At 42.6% G+C, this 27,285-nt stretch overlaps 1 protein-coding gene across 1 annotated transcript in view; it reads right to left on the reverse strand.

Moving 5' to 3' along the window:
- The window catches only part of LOC133451357 (GTPase IMAP family member 8-like), a 40,551-nt gene extending 24,692 nt beyond the window's left edge, over window positions 1-15,859 (reverse strand). The window contains exons 1-2 of the mRNA XM_061730335.1: window positions 15,672-15,859; window positions 54-611 (exon numbers count right to left, since the gene is read on the reverse strand). Of these exons, the coding sequence (XP_061586319.1) occupies window positions 54-611; window positions 15,672-15,693 (580 nt within the window). The 5' untranslated portion in view covers window positions 15,694-15,859. The remainder of the gene's footprint in view (window positions 1-53; window positions 612-15,671) is intronic.
- Window positions 15,860-27,285: the final 11,426 nt, after the last annotated feature.

Genomic DNA, 27,285 nt, shown 5'->3' on the forward strand with positions numbered 1-27,285 from the left:
TCTGGACTTACCAACCCTTTTAAATGTCCAACTGTTTTGTCCCGAGTGATTACCTGGTGAAGTTGTTTCTTCAAATACTCCATAGGTCAGATGTTTTCCGTCTTTCTCTTTTGCAACTTGACCCAAGCATGTTAGCAGCTCTGAACGGCTCATTTCACTCATCTCCAGGTGTCTGTATCTGCATTTTCTGATCATCTCCTTCAATGTTGGATTTTCCATGTGGCTTTCCCTCAAGCCGGAGCTCTCCTCTCTGGGTGTAACCAGTATTAGGCATTGATCAAATGACTGATCGTTGTAAGTTTCAAGGATTCTGCAGAGCGTCTCTTTGTGTTCCTCATTGAAGTCTTCAGGTTTTAGGACCAACACGAACACATGAGGTCCAGGATCAGAGACTCTCGCACAGTGTTTCAGAAACTTGTTCAGTTTGTCCTCTGTAGGACTCAACAGATCTGGAGTGTTGATGACTGTTACAGGTTTGTTTCTAAACTGGCTGGTGTTTCTGGTGCAGCTGAGAGGTTTTGTGTTGAATACGCTGTGTTCCAGTATGAAGTTCTCCACTGAGTTCCTCTGACTCCAGCTGCTCCCCAGCAGAACAACCCTCAGCTCAGACACTGGAATTATAGAACAAAGTAAAATAATTCACAAACTGCAACTTAAAGGAGGTATTTAAAAAACACAAGTTTAATACAGATTTATCATAGAAATCCGTATTACATATGAACTAGAAATTATTATCTCAATATCATAAATAATCATATGATGTAACAAAGGGAGCTAATGAACTGGGGTTCTGTAAAGTTTCTGTAAAAGTGGCATATTGACCCAAGCAGGTGAGAAAACTCCTGCAAACATGTCCTTGCATTCCAAAAACCCGCTATGCCGGAACAAAGTGTGATGCTAAGATGCTGTCAGCTTTCCTCATATAGTTACCTTTCAACAGGAGTGTGTGTAACCGTGCACACGCACATGAGCAAAAGCTGATTGAAACAGTGACGATGTGTGTGTGTGTGTGTCTGTGTGTCTGTGTGTCTGTGTGTCTGTGTGTCTGTGTGTCTGTGTGTGTGTGTGTGTGTGTGTGTGTGTGTGTGTGCAGCGCTGATGAACAGAAGTTGACCGGGAAGGTTTGAACCTGTAACTGGACAGATTCAGTTTCATGTTCAGCTTCAGCACAGGAAATAAAAGTGTTGCACCTCCTCCATCTGGAAGTGTCCGGGTTTTTCTTGCCAGCTGGAAATGCGGTTCCAACCGCGTTCCTCCACTGTTTTTTCAGTCGTTGTGTTGATGTCGTGCCTGGTTTCATCTTCTCCTCAGAAATGAAGGAGTTTTCTAAATCTCTTCAGTTCAACATTGTTAAATGATTTAGAGCTAGTGAATAAGAACAATGATCTGTGGTGCAGACTCTTCTTCCACGTCCTGGTAAAGCTGCCGCACACGTACAACGGGATCAGAAAATTGTTAAATTCAGTTAATGGGGGGGACGACCCTTACAGATTATACCGCCTGTCCTTGTTTTACTACTTTACTCCTTGTCTTTATTGGAAGGCGAAAAAAGAAGAGATCAGATATCAGCCTTTTTTGTGAAAGACGTTCTTCCATTCAGGCACTGAGAACAGCAACAGGGAGAAATGTTCTTCCTTAATGAGACTCTAGATGTCTTCGGAGTTCATCTTCAGAAATATGAACAATCCAGGAAACGCTGTCAAAACCACCATCAATACGTGGAGAAGAAGTGGCAGCAAAGATCAGGATGAGAGGATGAGAGGAAAACTTATCAAGGTGGACCAATCGACCATCAGCAACAGTGAAGGAGCTCCAGGAGTTTCTGGAAAGTTCTGGTCTCCCTTCACATGTGACCTCCTGTATTCTGCACCAGTCTGGACTGAGGGGTCGAGGCCAGGATGAAGCTGATTATTACAAAAAAGAATATGCAAACTTGTCTGAATTATAGTAAAAATGCATTTAGTCACCTGAAAACCACAAAGGAGAATGTGTTCTAGTCTGAAAAGACAAGTTTGAACATTGTAGTGGCTTTACTTCTAAAAGACATGTTCTAGAATTGTTAAAGGAACAGAATAGCAACAGTGAAGCATGGTGGAGGTAGCATTATGGTTTGGAGCTGCTTCTCTTCAGCTGGACCAGGGACACTTGTCAACACAGATGTTAAAAGGGGGAGTGACAAATACCAAAACCATTCTGTCCTCTGTCAAACCATGAAGCTGAGTTTCACGTTCTAAGATGACAACGACCCAAAGATCAAATCAGAAGCAATGGAGATGAAGGAGAATCAAAGTCTTGGCACTGATGAGGCCCCCTGCAGACCCCCTGCGGGGACACGACGCCGCCCTGCGGACGGCTCCTGAACTCATATCCCCCTCAGCTCATTGACATGCAATTCCAGTTGCTAAGGACCCCTGCCGGTACGACACCTTGCCGGCAACGCATTGTCTCATTCAATGTCCCTAGGCATCGTCATTCCAGTCCCTGCGTCTTGTTTCCCTGCTGGGACAGGCACCAGGAGAGTATCGGACTTCCAGCCCCCCGCAAGGCCACGCCTCTGACTGTCACACTGACTTGTTTAATTCTGTTGTTTGTTCTTGTATAAAAAAGCTTGTTACAAACCATTCGATGTCAGCCCACCGAACAAGACACTGTCTGTATCTGTCTGCTGAACGCCGGCTAGATTAAAACCTCTCTATACCATGAGCGGACTTCTGAACTGGTTTTTGATAAATTCCACAACAGCACCAAAGTCCCATCTAAAAAGAAGTGGCCACAGGAGATCCTCTCAGGATCTGGAGGAACTTCAACTTTTTAGTGAAGAACAGATCAAAACCTTAAGTCCTGATGTTTGAAGTTAATAAACTTATTCACAAAGACTTGCTGTAATAAAGAGACATTTCCAAAGAATCAGTTCAGAAGGAAGTTTAGATCCATCTAATAAAGCTGTTGGAGTTTTCCATTGTGATGTGAGGCAGCAGAGCTGTTTGTTGGAATACTGCAATAAGAATGTGCATTTGGCATTTATTCATATATTTGTACATACCTGTATCTGTCTATATTTAAAAAACAACAGTTTCAGAAAAGTTTGTTTTACTTTTACATCCACGGATTACAAAAGATCAGATGCTATCACTGATTATAATACTAAGTGATCTTTATGTTTATATGAAGCAACATCTAACTACAGTCTGTTTTTTTATGACCAATTATAATTCCAACCAGATTTTGTTTCAACATCAGAACTGTTCAGACTCAGTTCAGAGAAACTTACTGTCTGGAGGCAAGAGCTCGAGGCTGCTGCAACGTTTCCGAGGACGTCCTCCTGAGGAGACACAAAGATAAAACAATTAATCCACAAGATCAGTCAGTATGAGTAAATATGTAAATGTTTGTAGAGATCATAGATTACATAAAAACTTTACAGACAGTTGTTTAAAAAAAGAGGAGATGCAACAAAGGAATGTCATTGTGCCAATTTTAGAAGGCTTAAGACCCCTAAAATGTTCTCAAGCCTCTAAAACATATGTTGTCATATGTTAATCAGGTTTGTAAAATAGCATTTTTCCATCTCTGTAATATTGCAAAGATTAGGAAAATCCTCTTGAAGTGATGCAGAAAAACTAGTTCATGCGTTTGTATCTTCTAGACTAAATTACTGTAATATGTTGTTAGCAGGATGTCCAAGTAATTTGCTGAATAGGCTCCAGCTGATCCAAAATGCAGCAGCCCGAGTGCTGACAGGAATTAGCAGGAGAGACCACGTCTCTCCAGTGTTAGCGTCGCTCCATTGGTTACCCGTAAAATTCAGAATCCAATTTAAAATTTTATTACTTGCGTATAAAGCCCAAAACGGCTTAGCTCCGCATTATTTGCAAGACCTGATAGTGCCTTATGTTCCTGTCAGAGCTCTCCGTTCTCAGAGTGCAGGTTTACTCGTAGTTCCTAGAGTATCTAAATGTAGATTTGGAGGGCGGGCGTTCTGCTATCAGGCACCACTACTATGGAACCAACTTCCAATCTGGGTTAAGGAGGCTGACACCACCCCCACCTTTAAAACTAAACTTAAAACATTTCTGTTTAGTAAAGCCTATAGTTAGTGTTTAGTAAACCTCTAGCTGGTGTTGGTAAATCTCTAGGTAGTGTAAACTTTAGTGTGTCAGAGTCGCTCCTGTAGTTTCTTGTGCTGGCCCCCCCTTCTCCTCCCTTTTCTCTCTTTTGTCCATGTTGCAGCATCCTTTGCCGGACACCGGAACCTGCAGGTGGTCGTGGGTGGCTTGTAGCTTGCATTACGGAGCACAAGTCTTTCCCTGATCCTGCACCCCAACCTGGGACTTGCTGATTGGGCCGGAGCTTCGGGAGCTGCGTGCTGGCCTGCGGTCCCCACCCCTGGTCATCCCGTTGCTGCTTCCACCTGCCTGCTGTGCTGTTGCCGTCCCTGACCCACCAGTCTGGCCCTCGGCAGGAGGGTCCCCCCTTATGAGCCTGGTCCTGCTCAAGGTTTCTTCCCTCCTAAAGGGGAGTTTTTCCTTGCCACTGTTTGGCTTAAGGTTTTTCTCCCACTAGGGGAGTTTTTACCTGCCATTGTTTATGTAATAACTGCTCGGGGGTCATGTTCTGGGTATGGGTCTCTGGAAAGCGTCTAGAGACAACTCTGTTGTATTAGACGCTATATAAATAAAATTGAATTGAATTGAATTGAACTGTTTAATGGTTTGTAGAAGGGGGGGGGGGGGGGGGGGGGGTGTCTATAAAAGGTCCTTAAATTCTGAGGAGACTTTTATACCTAGATATGAGAAACATGTTGGGGACCAACAAAATGGCAGTGAGATGTTGGGGTCAAGTCTTTCATAGCTATTTAGTGGCATGGCTTCACTCTTAGAAAAGTTTATTTTGTATCTGGAAAAGGAGCCATATTCATCAGTTATCTTTATTAGTTTGGGAATTGACTGTTTGAGGGAATCCAAATAGATCAAAACGTCATCAGCATAAAATGACATTTTTTGTTGGTGATTATTTAACGTAACACCTTTTATATTACTATCTTGTCCCATGGCTAGGGGTTCCATAGCTAACGAGAACAATAATGGACTCGGGGTAGCCCTGTCTAGTCCCTCGTTCAAAACCAAAATTACTGGACCTGAGCCCATTAGTAATTACAGCTGAAAGTGGAGAGGAATACAAAATAGAGATCCACCTGATAAACTCCTCCCCTAGACCAAATGTACGCATTGTACAGAGACGATGGGGCCATTCCAGCCTATCGAAGGCCTTCTCTGCATCAAGAGAAACAACCAGCGCCTCGGAGCCGCATAGTGAAGAGTGCTGAATAACATTGAGTAATCTCCTTACATTATGGGAAGAGTACCTTCCCCGTATGAAGCCGGTTTGATCATTGGAAGGGAGGATGTTTTCTAACTGTCGAGCTAAGACATTTGCAACCGAAATGGGCCTATCCTCTGGCGGTATATTCTTTTTTAGTACAAGAGAGATATTCGCCTCCATTAATAATGAAGGAAGGGCTCCGGCTTCGAATTAAGTTTGCAACATTTTAAATAGTCGATTGATTAAAATGTTGTTACATTTTTGGTAAAATTCGGCGTTAAAGCCATCCGAGCCTGGAGCCTTGTTGTTAGGGAGTGATGGAATACAGTTCTTGACTTCAGCAAGAGATCGGGGCCCGCACAGATTCTCTCTCTGCTGAGACATAACTTTCGGTAAATCAACCTTTGCGAGGAAAAATTATTTGTTTGAAAATAAATATAAAATAATAATACTAAAATAAATATTCTTCTCTAGAAATTAAGTAAATACAACAAATTATTCTGTGGCAATTACACAATAATGTCCAGTAAGATGTTCAACACCACAAACTTAGTCACTGCTGGTGACATTCATCTATTCTGGCCTGATGGTCTTCCCGGCTAGCGGTAGGAGAAGCTAGCAGTAGGCTAGTAGTCCGCTGGAGAAGCTAGCGGTAGACTGGAGCTTAATTGTAGAACACAAAAACTCCCACAGGGAATCCACAGAGAGATGTACAAAAAAACTCCTTCCTCACAGGAAACTGGAAAATGACTGGCCTAGAGCAACAAGCAAACAAACAAACAAACAAAACAAACTTGCCCTGAGCTACTGGCAGCCCCGCTGTTTAACTTCTCCCATGGATGAGCTGATGCGCTGCAGCTGTGTCAGGAGCTCCACTGTGCGTTGGATTAGCGCCCGCAGCTCTTCTGGCCACACGCTGCGCCGACTCGGCGCTCCCACCACGACCGGGTTGCGGTAGAAAGCCAAGCCGGCCGAGCCTAAACAGTTTCCTCCCTTTGTTGAAATGTCCACATTGCAAGTCGCCCAGTCGTCATCCTTTTTGGTTAAATGTAACCAAACTTTCTAGCGTTTATACCGCTTTTGTCGCCAGGTTTTCCTGGTGGGCGCGAATCCGCACGTTGTGTAACTACATAACGTGACGTCACTCGCGCCCACTGGAAGTGTTTCACGTCAATTAAAAACAAAGTTAAAGAGAGAAAGAGGCCGATGGCCAGCAATGCAAGGATCTGCTCTGGGGGGGAGAAGAAGAGGAGACCATCTTTGGATACACTTTCCTACAGAGATGTGGAAAAGAAAACCCAATGTGTCGTGGAAAAAGAAAAAGACGGGGAGAAATGCGGAAAAATAAATCTGTTGTAAACTCAAGTGAGAGTCTTCTCTATCTGGAATGAATGTATTCTTGATTCTATAAGGTAACAATAATAGAATAATAAGATAACCTTGTTTGAATTGTAAAAGAGGTTTGGCTAAATACAATCTTTGACTAAAACCAGACTAAAATGGACAATTCTGACTAAAATAAGACTAAAATGCTCAGACTTTTAGTCGACTGAAACTTGACACGACTAAAAGGAGAATGAACGAGACTAAAACTAATGAAAACTAAAATGATAGCTGGACCCAAAGACTAAACTAAAACTAAAATTGAAACAGGCTGACAAAAACAACACAGTCCCATGGGAGCGTATTCACATTGATTTTTCTGGCCAGTTTGGGGGACGCATGTTCTTTGTTGTGGTTGACGCCTACTTCATTGGTGTAATACAACAAAAAGAACTGGATCAAATTCCTATAATCTCCATCTTTTTCGGCTGATACGACCATGAGTTCCTGCTCACTAGGTTTAACCCTTTAAACTTAATAATTCTGTGTGTTAAGAGTTTTCTTAAATGACCTGAGAACAAATCAGCTTATCTGTCAGTCCCAGGGAAACTTTTACTTTCTATTTAATTTACTTACTTACGCTCAGGTGAAAGCCTTTGTCCAGATGGTGAATGTAAGTGACCACCAGGGGGGTTATAAACAGGGCTGCACATAAGTGGGGCGCCAGAGCGCATGCGCCATCAAAATCCACAGTGAGCTGTCAATCTTGTGCTGCGAAGCGCTTTTGCGTACCAACAGCTGGGGCTCATATTATTGGTTGTGGCCAGACCAGAATACTAATATTAAAAAATCTATTGCGAGAGCTTTTCCCCAGAACTGCCACTCAAAGTTGGTACTGGCCAATCACAGCGCGTCCTTACTCCCTCTCCATGCTCGTTGCGGCGGTGGGTTTGGCAGGAAGACGGGTAAGGATCAGCTTTACTGAACAAACCCCGACACGTCTCGTCAAAATGTCCAAGAAGCAAGCGCCATTAAGTAATTATTTTGGCGTTCCACCGCCACCAACTACAAAGAGACGCCAAACTGAACCACGACCCGAATCGAACAGAAAACGTGTGTTCGCCGAGAAGTGGCTGCAAGTTGTTACGCGGCGACGCGTACCGTACGTTCGCATTCCCGCGTATCCTACCCCGTAAGCTCTGCGTTGGTGCAACGCGGAACCATAAATCAGCCAGTGTCCGTCACTGCGTGCAGCAGTTACCTGCACCAGCAAGACGCTGCTCTCTGATTATGGCTCACAGTTTGAAAACCCCAGATAAAAAATAAATTAGAGAATATTTTATGAAATCAATAAACAATTCCATCATCAAAATTATAACAAATAAAGGTTCAACATATCTTGCTTTGCATGTAATAAGACTAGGTAATATATTAGTTTCACCTTTTATGTTGAATTATGGAAATAGATTAACTTTTACACCATATTCTAGTTGAATTATTGAAATAAATTAACTTTTACACCAAATTCTAGTTGAATTATTGAAATAAGTTAACTTTTACACCATATTCTTCACCTGAAGCAATATTCTACAGCTTGGCTGATGTGGACATACAGAGCATAGGAGGCTAGTTCAGCTGCTATATGGTTGGCTGTCTGTTCAGTCATGCAAGTTCAATGCTATTAAAGAACACGTTTTTTCATATAAAATAAACAAATTTTTATGCAGTTTAGAAGTTTTGGGGCTTTTTTTTGGCTCCTGCGCTGCTGAAATCGGGGCGTCCTTTATTTCTATTTCTGAAAGGTGGCAACCCTAGGTGCAAAATATGCAGTGAGTTTTTCATGTGTTTTTAAGTTTCACGGTGCCAAGATGAAATAAAAGTGTGCACCAGTCGAGCTCTAGCCTTTTGTCTTGAATGCAGAGGGACCGTAACAGTGAACTACGAACAAACCATGGACGACCTGTAAAAATTATATTTGAGTTTTACCAGAAAGTTCTGACTAAGTTAAGGAATTGTCTGTTTTAAAGCTTTTACAAGTTTACAACTTATTAAGCTCTTAAAACTCTTTCTGAACTTCCCAAAATCTCTTAAAGCAACAGTGATGACGTTCATATGTTTTGTCCCGAGTGATTACCTGGTGAAGTTGTTTCTTCAAATACTTCATAGGTCACATGTTCTCCGTCGTTCTCTTTTGCAACTTGACCCAAGCGTGTTATCAGCTCTGAACGGTCGATGTCACTCATCTTCAGGTGTCGGTATCTGCATTTTCTGATCATCTCCTTCAATGTTGGATTTTCCATGTGGCTTTCCCTCAAGCCGGAGCTCTCCTCTCTGAGTGTAACCAGTATCAGGCATTGATCAAATGACTGATCGTTGTAAGTTTCAAGGATTCTGCAGAGCGTCTCTTTGTGTTCCTCATTGAAGTCTTCAGGTTTTAGGACCAACACGAACACATGAGGTCCAGGATCAGAGACTCTGGCACAGTGTTTCAGAAACTTGTTCAGTTTGTCCTCTGTAGGACTCAACAGATCTGGAGTGTTGATGACTGTTACACGTTTTTTTCTGAACTGGCTGGTGTTTCTGGTGCAGCTGAGAGGTTCTGTGTTGAAGATGCTGTGTTCCAGTATGAAGTTCTCCACTGAGTTCCTCTGACTCCAGATGCTCCCCAGCAGAACAACCCTCAGCTCAGACACTGAAACTATAGAACAAAATAAAATAATTCACAAACTGCAACTTAAAGGAGGTAATAAAAAAAACACAAGTTTAATACAGATTTATCATAGAAATCCATATTACATATGAACTAGAAATTATTATCTCAATATCATAAATAATCATATGATGTAACAAAGGGAGTGTCACGTCTAGGGTGTATGGTGTGGACCCAAACGCAGGAGAGCAGGAGGCGGCAAAAAAACAAGGATTTATTCCACAAGAGGAAAAAAAACAAAGCGCTGCTTGGCAGGATCAAAAAAACTAACAGGAACAAAATACTAGAAAACGTGGCAGGAAACATGGAGGGCAAACAAGTACGGACCGACAGGGAACAAGGGCATGACAAAACCAGATATACTCAGGGGATGACGAGACACAGGTGCAGACAATCAGGGCAGATGGGACACAGGCGGGGCAAAACAGAAACTGAAAGGCTGGGGGGGAAGAGTCAAACCCTGACAGGGAGCTAATGAACTGGGGTTCTGTAAAGTTTCTTTTAAAGTGGCATATTGACCAAAGCAGGTGAGAAAACTCCCACAAACATGTCCTTACGTACCAAAAACCTGCTATGCCAGAACCAAAGTGTGATCCTAAGATGCTGTCAGCTGTTGGGCTACGTCATGTGATCATGTGAACTCTTATGAATGTTTATGAACATTTTGTAAATATGTGAATTCGACTTTAAAGCCGGCTCAACCCCGGCCTGAAATCAGCTTTAAAATGCCTCTTAAAATGGCCGCTTTGTGAAGAACTACAAAGACCAACGTGCCTTGAGGCGCTGACGATGTCACGCAGCCAGCAGAGCGCAAAAACCTCTGTCCTCCCAGCTCTCATCCTCTCTTTCCTAGCCCAGCGACCAGGACAGACCTCTGTCGATCACTGGATCACGTCTCCCCATCTTTTCCTGAGAGCTGGGGCGGGGAGGGAGCCGATCGGGACCTGGATTAACAGGCCGGGCGTAAGATCCGATACCAGAGCACTGCACTCTTGACTCTCTCTCAGCCTTTAAACCTCCTATTTTTCTTCGAGCACTCTCCTACACCGGGAACTGTGCCGTTCCAGGGACGTTCGCCCTCGTGGACCAGGATCCGCCGTAGGAGCTCCAGCTTTGGACCCGTGAAGCCCCCCCCCCGCACTGGACTGGAACCCCCGGCAGAACCCGCAGCCCCAGATCCGGAGACGTGGCGTGAGGTTTCATGTGTGATCAGTTTAATCTAGAGCGGTTCAGAGCTAAATTGGTGTTTAATGTAGTTACTGTATGTATATTACTGTGTAACGCCGGCAACTACCGGCCTTATTGTTTGTTTATTTTGTGGCGCCATCTTCGTCAGTTATCCCTAGTTTTAAATACCGCGCCCCGTCATCCTGTCTCATTGCACGTGGTGACGAGGGCGCCGCCATCTTTAAAGTCTTTAAAGAGTTTGCATCATGTATTTCAGAATCAGAATCAGAAACAGGTTTATTAGGTCAGCCTAGAAAACTGTTTTTGACTTTGGATACACCGGCGGCGACACAATAGTATTGTGCGCCTGTTTTCCAAAGGGTAACACTGGGATTGTATGATCTTCACACTGAATATCATACAATACACAATATCAAGTTGGAAAAAAAACACCTCGCAGCACACAAAGCAACAGACGTCACAGGACTTGCATGTGGGTGATGGGAGGTGGGCAAGTCGGGGGGGGGGGGTATCCACAGTTCATCCAAGTGGCGCTTGAACTCGAAGTCCGTGTCAGGGGGGCTGATAAGGGGAGCCAGGGAAGACGTTGGAAGGGGGTGGGGGGGGGTGTTTGGTTGTCAGTGAGTGTGTGTGTGTGCGATAAGTCCGTGAACCTTCGCCCAGAGCTCCTCAGCCAGAATGTCCTTGGTGTTATCAGGCAGCTCGGTACAGTTCTGGGAAGAAGATCCGCAGGTGTTCGTGGGAGAGGGGGAGGGTTGGGCAGAGTCATCTTGTTTACATTCCTCCAGGGAGATTTGTGACCGGAGAGGCCTGCCAAGCCACTCCGTCAAAGGCAGATTAAATTTGATAAATAGTCTACTTTATCAAAAGTAGTGTGTGTGTGTGTGTGTGTGTGTGTGTGTGTGTGTGTGTGTGTGTGTGTGTGTGTGTGTGTGTGTGTGTGTGTGTGTGTGTGTGTGTGTGCAGTGCTGTTGAACAGAAGTTGACCGGGAAGGTTGTTCTAGAATTGTTAAAGGAACAGAATAGCAACAGTGAAGCATGGTGGAGGTAGCATTATGGTTTGGAGCTGCTTCTCTTCAGCTGGACCAGGGACACTTGTCAACACAGATGACAGTGACAAATACCAAAACCGTTCTGTCCTCTGTCAAACCATGAAGCTGAGTTTCACATTCTAAGATGACAACGACCCAAAGATCAAATCAGAAGCAAATGGAGATGAAGGAGAATCAAAGTCCTGGCACCAAAGTCCCATCTAAAAAGAAGTGGCCACAGGAGATCCTCTCAGGATCTGGAGGAACTTCAACTTTTTAGTGAAGAACAGATCAAAAACTTAAGTCCTGATGTTTGAAGTTAATAAACTTATTCACAAAGACTTGCTGTAATAAAGAGACATTTCCAAAGAATCAGTTCAGAAGGAAGTTTAGATCCATCTAATAAAGCTGTTGGAGTTTTCCATTGTGATGTGAGGCAGCAGAGCTGTTTGTTGGAATACTGCAATAAGAATGTGCATTTGGCATTTATTCATATATTTGTACATACCTGTATCTGTCTATATTTAAAAAACAACAGTTTCAGAAAAGTTTGTTTTACTTTTACATCCACGGATAACAAAAGATAAAACGCTATCACTGATTATAATAATAAGTGATATTTATGTTTATATGAAGCAACATCTAACTAAAGTCTGTTTTTTTATGATCAATGATAATTCCAACCAGATTTTGTTTCAATATAAGAACTGTTCAGACTCAGTTCAGAGAAACTTACTGTCAGGCGGCAAGAACTCGAAGCTCCTGCAACGTTTCCGAGGACGTCCTCCTGAAGAGACACAGCGATAAAACAATTCATCCACAAGATCAGTTACCTGTGTGGGCAAATCTGTAAATGTTTTTAGAGATCATAGATTACATAACAACTTTACAGACAGTTGTTAAAAAGGAGAGGAGATGCTATTGAGATAAAGTGGGAGCTTTATCAAAAATCCACGTAACCAGAATGCATTTTCAAGCACAGTGCAACAGAATATGTAAAAGATCTCTGTTACTGAATTCAGCTGGAAGCTCATCCTCTAATCCCAACAGGCAAGTTCTTGCACCAACGTGTAAAGGGTGCTTAAAGATTTTATGAAACTGTGAAATAATTGTAGACCAAAATTGCTGAATGTGAGGACAACTCCATAGACAATGACTGTGTGAACCTACTGTACATTGACATTTAATACAAGCATCTGAAAAGTTTGGGTTCATTCTATGCTCGGCCTGAGCGGGGATATAGATCCTATGCAAAATCTTAAATTGTCTTTCCCATATTGAATTGGTGGTGGTGTAGGGGTTTTGTTTGTGAGTATGAAGTGTAAACACGAAGTGTAGCAGACCCTCAAGTGATACCATGAATAAATATTTAACAGGGATGAGAAGACAGGCGGAAAGAGATGGAGATAAAGAGACAAACGAAAGTCTCCCAAAAGCTAAGACAAGGAAATATGACGAAGCAGCTCGGCTTCACTGTGACTACGGTGGGAGACGAGGAAAGACTGGTAGCTGACTGTCTCAAAATGTTGCCAGCGGACAGCACGAAGCCAAATAAATGAAGGTGTCACTTAAAGACTTTACACCCCTATCTCGCTGATATAGACTAGACGGGATGTACCCAAAAAGTGAATGTAAGGAGCATTTATGGGTACAAGTCGGGAACCGGCCTACTTTACATATTTCAAGGGTGCTGAATCCAAAAAAAACGTTACCCGAGCAAAATTTTGAGTTTTTGACCTTCTAATTTGCATATCAAAATGGCCGCCAAACTGCCTGTCTTGCTCAGTCGTTGGACCATTTTCCCCAAGTGTTTTTGTAAGTAGGCATTCAAAGATGATGAATTAAGTGTCTAGATCTATAGTCTAGGGTCAGAGCAAGGATATAGTGGAGGCTCAGTGCCTTTTTATGTATATATATATATGCAAAATACCAACTTTTAAGGTGAAATTAAGCATTATTTGTGTCATTTTTAAGGCTGACATAAATATTCAGTCAATATCACTATTAAATGTTCCCAGTGTGTATATGATATGTGATGTATTCCATATTACATAATAATTAAGAAAAACACCATTGCAAGTTGTCTGAGAATTCATTTTTTTATGCAAACAAAGCATAATGAACTTAATTCAAACATCGAAAAATTTAAGTGAATAGGGAAAAAGAAACATGAAACTTCCCTTGAACAGTTCTACAGATCAGATCTTGTTTCTGTATATTTTCTTTCATGTTTCTAGCTGAATTGCTTTGCTTTCATCTGTAAGTTCCATAGGTCACTTGTTTTGGTAAATTGTTTTTATACCTTTCTAGTTTGCCATTTGTCTTTGGAATTTCATTTTGATTAGTATTTCTTTCTGCAGTCCTTTTCCAAGTTCTTTGGTTACCCATTGCCTTGGTATGCTTGAGGACTACAACTCCACATTTAAACAAGGACATTGGTCATCAGTCATAGGTGGTTGCAGGTGGCTATAGGTGGCTGCAGGTGACTATAGGTGGCTGCAGGTGACTATAGGTGGTTGCAGGTGGCTATAGGTGGTTGCAGGTGGCTATAGGTGGCTGCAGGTGGCTATAGGTGACTATAGGTGGCTGCAGGTGGCTATAGGTGACTATAGGTGGCTGCAGGTGGCTATAGGTGACTATAGGTGGCTGCAGGTGCGTGTGAAACGACCCTCTTTGCTGTTAATTCACCTCAGGCAAAGGGTCCTCAGCGATGGGACTGACCATGCTATGTACTGATCTAAATATTTAACTTGGTACGTTTCATGGTGGTCTCTTTTTGAATATTTTCCCTATTTACCTGGGTTTTTCCCGTCTTATAATTTAGAGAACAAATGCTTAATTTGCAAAAAAAAAAAAAACATGAAATCTCAGACAACTTGCAATGGATTTTTTTCTTTGTTATCATATAATATGGTGTACATCATATGTCATATCAACAGGGAAAATTTCAGAGTAACTTTTATTTAATATTTATGTCGGCCTTAAAAAAATGAGACAAATAATGCTTAATTTCACCTTAGAAGTTGGTATTTTGCATATATATATACATAAAAAAGGCCCTGAGCCTCCACTATATCCTTGTTTGACCCTTGACTATCGATCTAGAATCTTAATTTCCTCATCTTGATTGCCTACTTACAAAAAAAATAGGAGGAAATGGTCCAATAACTGTGCAAGATGGGCAATTTGGCGGCCATTTTGATATGCAAATTAGAAGGTAAAAAACTCAAAATTTCACTCGGGTACCGTTTTTTTTTGGATTCAGCACCCTAGAAATATGTAAGGTAGGCCGGTTCCCGACTTGTACCCATAAATGCTCCTTACTTCTTATAAAAGGCCTTTTTTCTGAAATCCGTCTAGACTAATAAGCCGCTTGAGTTTTTTCAGCGAAAACGTGCAGAATATTGCCAACAATCATCCCGCTTTGTGACTGCAACTTCAGTAAACCAGCGAGCGTTGTTGGCGTCATATAAGGAACCAAACTACAGTTTTTTTTTATATTGTGCTCCTGAGTTAATGTTGATGATCAGTTTGAATGCATTATTATTTATAGTAATATATATGTCATTTTATTTTTCAGTATCATATGGTTTTACATGGTCAGCCAAAAAATGTTTATAGTTTAATTAAGGATGTAATGTTACTTTTGAATTTCAGATGCACTTTAAATCTTTTCTGTTACAGTTAATAAAGCTATTCTTTGTTGTAAGTGGGTCCATATTTCGTTATTCTTTTATTATCTTATACGTTAATAAGGATACAATGTTATGCAGGTGTACTTATAACAATTTTATAGACAAATGATACTATTTATAGCCGCGCAGGGGGGGGGGCGTGAGATGTTTTCTTCTTCCTAGGGCGGGCATGACAGAAAATAATTGAGAAGCACTGGATTAACCAGAGTTGGGCGGAGTCAGAGCCTTGAGATGGGCGGAGTCCGAGCCCTGAGATGGGCGGAGTCAGAGCCCTGAGATGGGCGGAGTCAGAGCCCTGAGCACATCGACTCCAAAGAGTTATTCCGGTTCTGTCTGTGCAGACTAGAACAGGTGGACTTCCAACAACTGCTGTTCATGTGTTCACCTGGTTCATGTGCTCACCTGGTTCAGCCGCCGCTGCCATCCTGACGTTGATGCTGAAGCACAAGGAGAATTTCAGCTGGAGATCAGCTGGAGATCAACTGGAGATCAGCTGGAGATCAACTGGAGATCAGCTGGAGATCAACTGGAGATCAACTGGAGATCAGCTGGAGATCAGCTGGAGATCAACTGGAGTTCAACAGCAGATTCCTAAAATCTCCTGAGAACCTGCTTCCATCCTGCAGGTTGTTGTTGCAGCACGTCGATGAAGAAAACATCTAAAACAAACGAACAGATAATAAAAAACTTGTAGGCCATTTTATTTTCTTTCATGTGTTTAGTTTATATAGTTGTAACTTTGGTTTGAGAAGTGTTTATGTAATTCAACTGGACTCATATATTCCACCAAAAAAACACGGTCCTAAAATAATTATGAGAAGAAACTTTTCCAGTTCAATATTATTGAATAGAAGGACGATCGACCGAGACTTGAGGGAATCATTTCATGAAATTAGAAATGATCACCATTTATTTGGATGTTGTGTGTGATCAGAGTTGCAGTAATGTGAGTTACTGTAATCAGCTCCACAGATTTATTTATTTTTACAAAGCTGTGCATGAGGGTTCATGTTACTTTGTGATTCTTCTTGTCTCAAACTGTGTTTTCATGACTTCCGGTTATGGCGTGGTGCTGGTGAGACGCACTCTGACGAGGTTCCGAAGCTAATTAACTGAAATAATTGTTAAAAGGAACCCTAGTTAAGACTTGTAGTCCCTAATTAGCCACAATTGTTCTTTTATACTAGAATATGTTGTTATAAACACATAAAATAATGTAATTGCTTTAAAAATCTACAATGTTTATCACATATTTTGACCTGCGGGAGGCGCCATGTTTTACCTGCGCAAGGCATTCTGGGGGCGATGACGTAGAGCGGTGGCTCTGGGAAGATAAGCCGCGTTAGTTTAACTGGGACAGGTATCTAAAACATAGATGAGCAGCATCTCCCGGCCGTGGAGGCTGACGAGGGAGCCCATAAGACGTCTCGGTTCAGGCAAACTGGATCAAAGTTCTCGTGTGCTGTGATGCACGGGAGATCTGCAGCAAAAATGATCAAAGTCGTGCGCATCTTACCAGTGCATTAGGCTACGGTGTAGACACCGTAGCCTACGCCGTAGACGGCTTAGGCTATGGCGTAGCCTACGCCGTAGACGGCTTAGGCTATGGCGTAGCCTACGCCGTAGACGGCGTAGCCGTGGCTCTAGAGCCTGCAGCGCACCGCCATCCGCTCTCCACTCTCGCCGGGATGGAGACGCCGGTGGGCAGGATGCACGTTTGGGTGGGCATAGCCCCCCTAACCCTAACCCCTGCCCCCCCCTAAAACCGGCCTCGGTGCTGGGTGATGACAGACCAGAGGCTGAGGGGACTGGCCCGGGACTTTGACGAAACGGGAGGCGCAGACTTCGCTTCAAATAGGCAAGAACATCTTTATTTAATTTAATGACGCCAGATCTGGCTGGGGTTTTTATTGTAGCATCGGCTATCTGCTAGTTGAAACGTGTGGTCGGTTAGTCTATCTGAGTTTTATGGTGTTTTTGTAGTTCATGCTTTATGGTGCGGTACTTTTTTTTGTTTTTTTTACTTTTTTGTAGGTGCTTCGTCACCTTAATGTTTGGCTGTGTTTTGATCTGTGTTTCTGGTGCGCCGTCACCTGTTTAGCTGTGTTTTCATCTGTTTCTGGGTGTCAAAACAGTGTACGGGGGCCAGCAGGTGCCACCGTCTGACGTCACTACCCAGAATGTATTGCGGTGTAAACAACAATGGCGACCTACGAGTTAAATTATATTTTCAAATTTTATAAAAACGAAGACATCAGCAAGGTTTTTTATATCACATTGTTATAATTGATACCAACATTTATCTTTTAAGACCTACATGTCTTAATAGCCAGGGTTCCTTTTAAAGATACCCTAAGCAGCTTAAACTTCAAACGACTTGAAACCATATAACACTGGCCAGTCTAATGGTTAGGAGATCCCGATGAATAGTGGGGCAAAGTTCAACACCACCAAATTCACCAGCTACCTCGGAGCTGCGGCTAGCGCACCTGCTGCTAACAGGGAGATGATGGAGGCCGTGACGTCAGAGCAGCTCGACTCTGAGGTCCTCAGCGCCATACGCTCCATGAAAAAGGACTTCACGGAGACTTCAAAGATGTGCTGGCCGGGATAAGTGGACTCAGGAATAAATTACAAAGCCAAGCAAACAGGATAACAGAAACTGAAGACAGAATTGGGAAGGCTGAGGACGATCTACATGCCATGCACAGCACTATTAAAAAGCTGAAAGAGAAATGCGCCACGCTGGAAACGAGAGTGGAAGAGCAGGAAAATAGAGGCCGCCGCAACAACTTAAGAATTATTGGTATCCCTGAGAAAGCTGAGGGCCAAGATATGTGTGCTTTTTTAGAAGGATGGCTACCAAAAGCTCTCTGCGCCGACACCTTTCCCACCCTTTCCGACTCATCGCTGGCCAGGATTCAAGGCCAAGAGCGGTAATTATGAGATTCCTCAACTATAGACAAAAAGGAAAAGTTGTGCGAGCAGCCCGAAGAATGGGAGATGTGCGGTTTGAAAACCACAGCATCTGGTTCTACCCGGACTACTCAGCGGACACCCCCCCTCAGCAGCGGCTCTTTGACGCGGTGAAAAGGCAGCTCCAGTCCCTGGGGCTCCGCTACGCATGTTCTACCCGGCCACCTTGGTTATCACACACAACGGGCAGCGACACTCATTCACGTCGGCCCCCGACGCAGAAACGTTTGTCCAAAACATAAAGGGAAATTCTGCCTCCACACCCGCGCCTAACGATGGGTAGCCTGAAGTGAATATGCTGCGCCGTGGCTATGCAGACACCTGCTGCTTCCATGTGGCCAAAGGTTAACAACCTCATGATATACTGCCTGTTTTTCCAATATAATTGTTGATTCTATAATCTGACCTTGACAGGGCAGCTTGGCCGGTCGCTCCAGTCACAATCTCCCTGGTGGAATGTAAACAAGGTGACTCTGCCCCCACTGATCCCAAATCAGATTCATGAAGCACCACAAAGTTGTTTTACTTAAATCCAACTCAAAAACTGATTGAGTCAAAGTTAACGGCAACTCTGAGGTAACGACGAGTCAAAACTATTTTAAACAAGTTCAGTTTAGTCAGAATAAACATAAATCTGTGTTTATACATTTAAAATATGTTTGGTATTATTTCTTAAATCTCATTCTTAATTCTTTCATTTACATCTGACTAAAAGTCTCCACATTAAGTTCATTGGGCTGTTTATGATAAATCTGTGTTTTCTTAAACACAGATTAAAATCAGCCTGAACATTTCTGTAAACGACTTCTGCAGCTCCTCCCTGCTGCAGGATTTATTTCAGGTTAAACATTTTCAATCAATCAGATCAATCAGAGGAAAAGTTCAAAGTTTAATAAAGTCCCTGCTGAAGTTTATGGTGTCGCTCATAAATGGATTAATCATTAAACCAGAGTTCCTTGAACGCGTCACGGAGCCACGTTTATTAACTTGAATTTTCATGGTGTTAAGATGGAAAATATCACAGAAAAAATAAAGATATGAAATAAAAACAGCTCAAAATCATAATCAACCGGAACTACTGAACTATATTTGAACAAAACGAGATGTGGAGTGTGGAGAGGTCGTGGAGGATTCAGACTATCAGGGAGAGCCTGAACCAGCAGTATTTCTGTAATCCCAGTAATCTTTTCATTTACACACAAACAACAAGCAATGATCTTGTTGTATTTACTTTTCCTACCATTTTAATCTATTGGGCAGATTGACCAATGTTTAGATGAAACATGCTTTATTTGTTTAAGTAGAAACCACAGTAAAAATATCTTGATGGATCTACTTAAAAAAATGAAGGCGACTTTTTCGCATGAGATTTTTATGTAGATCAAGAAAGACTAGTCTTTGTATAAACTACTTCATTTTTAGTGCGTACAAAATTCATTTGCAAGTAAAGTCAACTTAATTTTGATAAATAAAGTAAACTTAACACAATTAAGTTGACTGTACTTGCAAAATGTATTATTTATAGGGATGCTGTGATCCAACTTTTCCACTTGTGATCCAATACCGATACCGAGAATGAGAATAACATACTTCCTGAGATTAATAGTCCACTACAGTTGGTTATTATGACAAAAACTTGAGCCATTTATTAGATATTTAAGGTTTTTAACATAAAATAGGCAGTAGCATTAAATTAAATAAATAACATCTCAACATGAAAAAGCCAATATAAAAAGATCGAGCCAATTTAAAAACACATTTACTAAAAGTAGGCTTTGTTTGACATCTGTTACCATTAATAAAAACCATGACTTCCAAAGTCAGATAAATTCTACTGCAATATAATGGCCAAGTGATTCATTTGTTAAATTAATTATTTTCATTTGTTAACTTTGTTTATTTTTTCGTTATTTATTAGTGTTGTTTGAGCCACTCACAGCTACTCTCGTTGCTAAAACCTCAATCACATAATTGATGCGTGTGTGATGATGACAATGATGGATTTGCATCTAACATTAGGTCAGGTGACCTATGAACTGTCAATAATCCATCAAACTCCACAATGATCATGTTAACATTAAATCAGATAGATTTGTAGGACATTTCTCTTGCGGGACGGGAGAAGACACTAAATCAATGTATCTCTATTATTGTGTGGCATGAATTCTCAGAGTTTTGCAGGAGGTGGGCGGTAATGGTCAAAATTACAGCGGGAGCGGGATGAAGAAAACAGTCCCGCTATAGCAGGATGTAGAAAACAGTCCCGCTATATCAGGATGTAGAAAACAGTCCTGCTATAGCAGGATGTAGAAAACAGTCCTGCTATAGCAGGATGTAGAAAACAGTCCCGCTATAGCAGGATGTAGAAAACAGTCCCGCTATAGCAGGATGTAGAAAACAGTCCTGCTATAGCAGGATGTAGAAAACAGTCCCTACAGCAGGATGTAGAAAACAGTCCCGCTATAGCAGGATGTAGAAAACAGTCCTGCTATAGCAGGATGTAGAAAACAGTCCCGCTATAGCAGGATGTAGAAAACAGTCCTGCTATAGCAGGATGTAGAAAACAGTCCTGCTATAGCAGGATGTAGAAAACAGTCCCGCTATAGCAGGATGTAGAAAACAGTCCTGCTATAGCAGGATGTAGAAAACAGTCCCTATATCAGGATGTAGAAAACAGTCCCGCTATAGCAGGATGTAGAAAACAGTCCCGCTATAGCAGGATGTAGAAAACAGTCCCGCTATAGCAGGATGTAGAAAACAGTCCCTATAGCAGGATGTAGAAAACAGTCCCGCTATAGCAGGATGTAGAAAACAGTTCCTATAGCAGGATGTAGAAAACAGTCCTGCTATAGCAGGATGTAGAAAACAGTCCTGCTATAGCAGGATGTAGAAAACAGTCCTCATATAGCAGGTGGTAGAAAACAGTCCTGCTATAGCAGGATGTAGAAAACAGTCCTGCTATAGCAGGATGTAGAAAACAGTCCCTATAGCAGGATGTAGAAAACAGTCCCTATAGCAGGATGTAGAAAACAGTCCTGCTATAGCAGGATGTAGAAAACAGTCCCTATAGCAGGATGTAGAAAACAGTCCCTATAGCAGGATGTAGAAAACAGTCCTGCTATAGCAGGATGTAGAAAACAGTCCTGCTATAGCAGGATGTAGAAAACAGTCCTGCTATAGCAGGATGTAGAAAACAGTCCCTATAGCAGGATGTAGAAAACAGTCCCTATAGCAGGATGTAGAAAACAGTCCCGCTATAGCAGGATGAAGAAAACAGTCCCTATAGCAGGATGTAGAAAACAGTCCTGCTAAAGCAGGATGTAGAAAACAGTCCTGCTATAGCAGGATGTAGAAAACAGTCCCTATAGCAGGATGTAGAAAACAGTCCCTATAGCAGGATGTAGAAAACAGTCCTGCTATAGCAGGATGTAGAAAACAGTCCTGCTATAGCAGGATGTAGAAAACAGTCCCTATAGCAGGATGTAGAAAACAGTCCCTATAGCAGGATGTAGAAAACAGTCCCTATAGCAGGATGTAGAAAACAGTCCTGCTATAGCAGGATGTAGAAAACAGTCCCGCTATAGCAGGATGTAGAAAACAGTCCCGCTATAGCAGGATGTAGAAAACAGTCCCCATAGCAGGATGTAGAAAACAGTCCTGCTATAGCAGGATGTAGAAAACAGTCCTGCTATAGCAGGATGTAGAAAACAGTCCCTATAGCAGGATGTAGAAAACAGTCCTGCTATAGCAGGATGTAGAAAACAGTCCCCATAGCAGGATGTAGAAAACAGTCCTGCTATAGCAGGATGTAGAAAACAGTCCTGCTATAGCAGGATGAAGAAAACAGTCCTGCTATAGCAGGATGTAGAAAACAGTCCTGCTATAGCAGGATGTAGAAAACAGTCCTGCTATAGCAGGATGTAGAAAACAGTCCCTATAGCAGGATGTAGAAAACAGTCCCTATAGCAGGATGTAGAAAACAGTCCCTATAGCAGGATGTAGAAAACAGTCCCTATAGCAGGATGTAGAAAACAGTCCCTATAGCAGGATGAAGAAAACAGTCGTGCTATAGCAGGATGTAGAAAACAGTCCCGCTATAGCAGGATGTAGAAAACAGTCCCTATAGCAGGATGAAGAAAACAGTTGTGCTATAGCAGGATGTAGAAAACAGTCCCGCTATAGCAGGATGAAGAAAACAGTCCCGCTATTGCAGGATGAAGAAAACAGTCCCGCTATAGCAGGATGAAGAAAACAGTCCTCATATAGCAGGTGGTAGAAAACAGTCCTGCTATAGCAGGATGTAGAAAACAGTCCCGCTATAGCAGGATGTAGAAAACAGTCCCTATAGCAGGATGTAGAAAACAGTCCTCATATAGCAGGTGGTAGAAAACAGTCCTGCTATAGCAGGATGTAGAAAACAGTCCTGCTATAGCAGGATGTAGAAAACAGTCCCGCTATAGCAGGATGTAGAAAACAGTCCCTATAGCAGGATGTAGAAAACAGTCCTCATATAGCAGGTGGTAGAAAACAGTCCTGCTATAGCAGGATGAAAAAAACAGTCCCGCTATAGCGGGATGAAGAAAACAGTCCCGCTATAGCAGGATGTAGAAAACAGTCCCGCTATAGCAGGATGAAGAAAACAGTCCCGCTATAGCAGGATGTAGAAAACAGTCCCGCTATAGCAGGATGAAGAAAACAGTCCCTACAGCAGGATGTAGAAAACAGTCCTGCTATAGCATACAGGATTTATAATTAAAAAAAAAAAATTTTCGCGACTGTTTTCTACATCCTGCTATAGCAGGAATGTTTTCTTCATCTGCTATAGCGGGGCTGTTTTCTTCATCCTGCTATAGGGACTGTTTTCTACATCCTGCTATAGCAGGACTGTTTTCTACATCCTGCTATAGCAGGACTGTTTTCTTCATCCTGCTATAGCAGGACTGTTTTCTACATCCTGCTATAGCGGGACTGTTTTCTTCATCCTGCTATAGGGACTGTTTTCTACATCCTGCTATAGCAGGACTGTTTTCTACATCCTGCTATAGCGGGACTGTTTTCTTCATCCTGCTATAGCGGGACTGTTTTCTTCATCCTGCTATAGCGGGACTGTTTTCTTCATCCTGCTATAGCGGGACTGTTTTCTACATCCTGCTATAGCAGGACTGTTTTCTACATCCTGCTATAGGGACTGTTTTCTTCATCCTGCTATAGCGGGACTGTTTTCTACATCCTGCTATAGCAGGACTGTTTTCTACATCCTGCTATAGCGGGACTGTTTTCTACATCCTGCTATAGGGACTGTTTTCTACATCCTGCTATAGCGGGACTGTTTTCTACATCCTGCTATAGCAGGACTGTTTTCTACATCCTGATATAGCAGGACTGTTTTCTACATCCTGCTATAGCAGGACTGTTTTCTACATCCTGCTATAGCGGGACTGTTTTCTACATCCTGCTTTAGCGGGACTGTTTTCTACATCCTGCTATAGCGGGACTGTTTTCTACATCCTGCTTTAGCGGGACTGTTTTCTACATCCTGCTATAGCGGGACTGTTTGCTACATCCTGATATAGCGGGACTGTTTTCTTCATCCCGCTATAGCGGGACTGTTTTCTTCATCCTGCTATAGCAGGACTGTTTTCTACATCCTGCTGTAGGGACTGTTTTCTTCATCCTGCTATAGCGGGACTGTTTTCTACATCCTGCTATAGCGGGACTGTTTTCTACATCCTGCTATAGCGGGACTGTTTTCTTCATCCCGCTATAGCGGGACTGTTTTCTTCATCCTGCTATAGCAGGACTGTTTTCTACCACCTGCTATATGAGGACTGTTTTCTACATCCTGCTATAGGGACTGTTTTCTACATCCTGCTATAGCAGGACTGTTTTCTACATCCTGCTATAGCAGGACTGTTTTCTACCACCTGCTATATGAGGACTGTTTTCTTCATCCTGCTATAGCGGGACTGTTTTCTTCATCCTGCTATAGCGGGACTGTTTTCTACCACCCGCTATATGAGGACTGTTTTCTTCATCCTGCTATAGCGGGACTGTTTTCTTCATCCTGCTATAGCGGGACTGTTTTCTACCACCCGCTATATGAGGACTGTTTTCTTCATCCTGCTATAGCGGGACTGTTTTCTACCACCCGCTATATGAGGACTGTTTTCTTCATCCCGCTATAGCGGGACTGTTTTCTTCATCCTGCTATAGGAACTGTTTTCTACATCCTGCTATAGCGGGACTGTTTTCTACATCCTGCTATAGCGGGACTGTTTTCTTCATCCTGCTATAGCGGGACTGTTTTCTACATCCTGCTATAGCAGGACTGTTTTCTACATCCTGCTATAGGGACTGTTTTCTACATCCTGCTATAGCACGACTGTTTTCTACATCCTGCTATAGCGGGACTGTTTTCTACATCCTGCTATAGCGGGACTGTTTTCTACATCCTGCTATAGCAGGACTGTTTTCTACATCTAGCAGGATGAAGAAAACAGTCCCGCTATAGCAGGATGTAGAAAACAGTCCCTATAGCAGGATGTAGAAAACAGTCCCTATAGCAGGATGTAGAAAACAGTCCCGCTATAGCAGGATGTAGAAAACAGTCCCTATAGCAGGATGTAGAAAACAGTCCCTATAGCAGGATGTAGAAAACAGTCCCGCTATAGCAGGATGTAGAAAACAGTCCCGCTATAGCAGGATGTAGAAAACAGTCCCGCTATAGCAGGATGTAGAAAACAGTCCCGCTATAGCAGGATGTAGAAAACAGTCCTGCTATAGCAGGATGTAGAAAACAGTCCCGCTATAGCAGGATGTAGAAAACAGTCCCGCTATAGCAGGATGTAGAAAACAGTCCTGCTATAGCAGGATGTAGAAAACAGTCCCGCTATAGCAGGATGTAGAAAACAGTCCCGCTATAGCAGGATGTAGAAAACAGTCCCGCTAAAGCAGGATGTAGAAAACAGTCCCGCTATAGCAGGATGAAGAAAACAGTCCCGCTATAGCAGGATGTAGAAAACAGTCCCGCTATAGCAGGATGTAGAAAACAGTCCCTATAGCAGGATGAAGAAAACAGTCCCGCTATAGCAGGATGTAGAAAACAGTCCTGCTATAGCAGGATGAAGAAAACAGTCCTGCTATATCAGGATGTAGAAAACAGTCCCTATAGCAGGATGTAGAAAACAGTCCCGCTATAGCAGGATGTAGAAAACAGTCCTGCTATAGCAGGATGTAGAAAACAGTCCCGCTATAGCAGGATGAAGAAAACAGTCCCTATAGCAGGATGTAGAAAACAGTCCTGCTATAGCAGGATGTAGAAAACAGTCCCGCTATAGCAGGATGTAGAAAACAGTCCCTATAGCAGGATGTAGAAAACAGTCCCGCTATAGCAGGATGAAGAAAACAGTCCCGCTATAGCAGGATGAAGAAAACAGTCCCGCTATAGCAGGATGTAGAAAACAGTTCTGCTATAGCAGGATGTAGAAAACAGTCCCTATAGCAGGATGAAGAAAACAGTCCCGCTATAGCAGGATGTAGAAAACAGTCCTGCTATAGCAGGATGAAGAAAACAGTCCTGCTATAGCAGGATGAAGAAAACAGTCCTGCTATAGCAGGATGTAGAAAACAGTCCTGCTATAGCAGGATGTAGAAAACAGTCCTGCTATAGCAGGATGTAGAAAACAGTCCTGCTATAGCAGGATGTAGAAAACAGTCCCTATAGCAGGATGTAGAAAACAGTCCCTATAGCAGGATGTAGAAAACAGTCCCTATAGCAGGATGTAGAAAACAGTCCCTATAGCAGGATGAAGAAAACAGTCGTGCTATAGCAGGATGTAGAAAACAGTCCCGCTATAGCAGGATGAAGAAAACAGTCCCGCTATAGCGGGATGAAGAAAACAGTCCCTATAGCAGGATGTAGAAAACAGTCCCTATAGCAGGATGTAGAAAACAGTCCCGCTATAGCAGGATGTAGAAAACAGTCCCGCTATAGCAGGATGTAGAAAACAGTCCCGCTATAGCAGGATGTAGAAAACAGTCCCGCTATAGCAGGATGTAGAAAACAGTCCTGCTATAGCAGGATGTAGAAAACAGTCCCGCTATAGCAGGATGTAGAAAACAGTCCCGCTATAGCAGGATGAAGAAAACAGTCCCTACAGCAGGATGTAGAAGACAGTCCTGCTATAGCATACAGGATTTATAATTAAAAAAAAAAAATTTTCGCGACTGTTTTCTACATCCTGCTATAGCAGGAATGTTTTCTTCATCTGCTATAGCGGGGCTGTTTTCTTCATCCTGCTATAGGGACTGTTTTCTACATCCTGCTATAGCAGGACTGTTTTCTACATCCTGCTATAGCGGGACTGTTTTCTTCATCCTGCTATAGGGACTGTTTTCTACATCCTGCTATAGCAGGACTGTTTTCTACATCCTGCTATAGCGGGACTGTTTTCTTCATCCTGCTATAGCGGGACTGTTTTCTTCATCCTGCTATAGCGGGACTGTTTTCTTCATCCTGCTATAGCGGGACTGTTTTCTACATCCTGCTATAGGGACTGTTTTCTACATCCTGCTATAGCGGGACTGTTTTCTACATCCTGCTATAGCGGGACTGTTTTCTACATCCTGCTATAGCAGGACTGTTTTCTACATCCTGCTATAGCGGGACTGTTTTCTACATCCTGCTATAGGGACTGTTTTCTACATCCTGCTATAGCGGGACTGTTTTCTACATCCTGCTATAGCAGGACTGTTTTCTACATCCTGATATAGCAGGACTGTTTTCTTCATCCTGCTATAGCAGGACTGTTTTCTACATCCTGCTATAGCGGGACTGTTTTCTTCATCCTGCTATAGGGACTGTTTTCTACATCCTGCTATAGCGGGACTGTTTTCTACATCCTGCTATAGCGGGACTGTTTTCTTCATCCTGCTATAGCGGGACTGTTTTCTACATCCTGCTTTAGCGGGACTGTTTTCTACATCCTGCTATAGCGGGACTGTTTTCTACATCCTGCTTTAGCGGGACTGTTTTCTACAT

The sequence above is a fragment of the Cololabis saira genome, chromosome 9, assembly GCF_033807715.1.
Source record: "Cololabis saira isolate AMF1-May2022 chromosome 9, fColSai1.1, whole genome shotgun sequence".
Taxonomy (NCBI): Eukaryota; Metazoa; Chordata; class Actinopteri; order Beloniformes; family Belonidae; genus Cololabis; species Cololabis saira.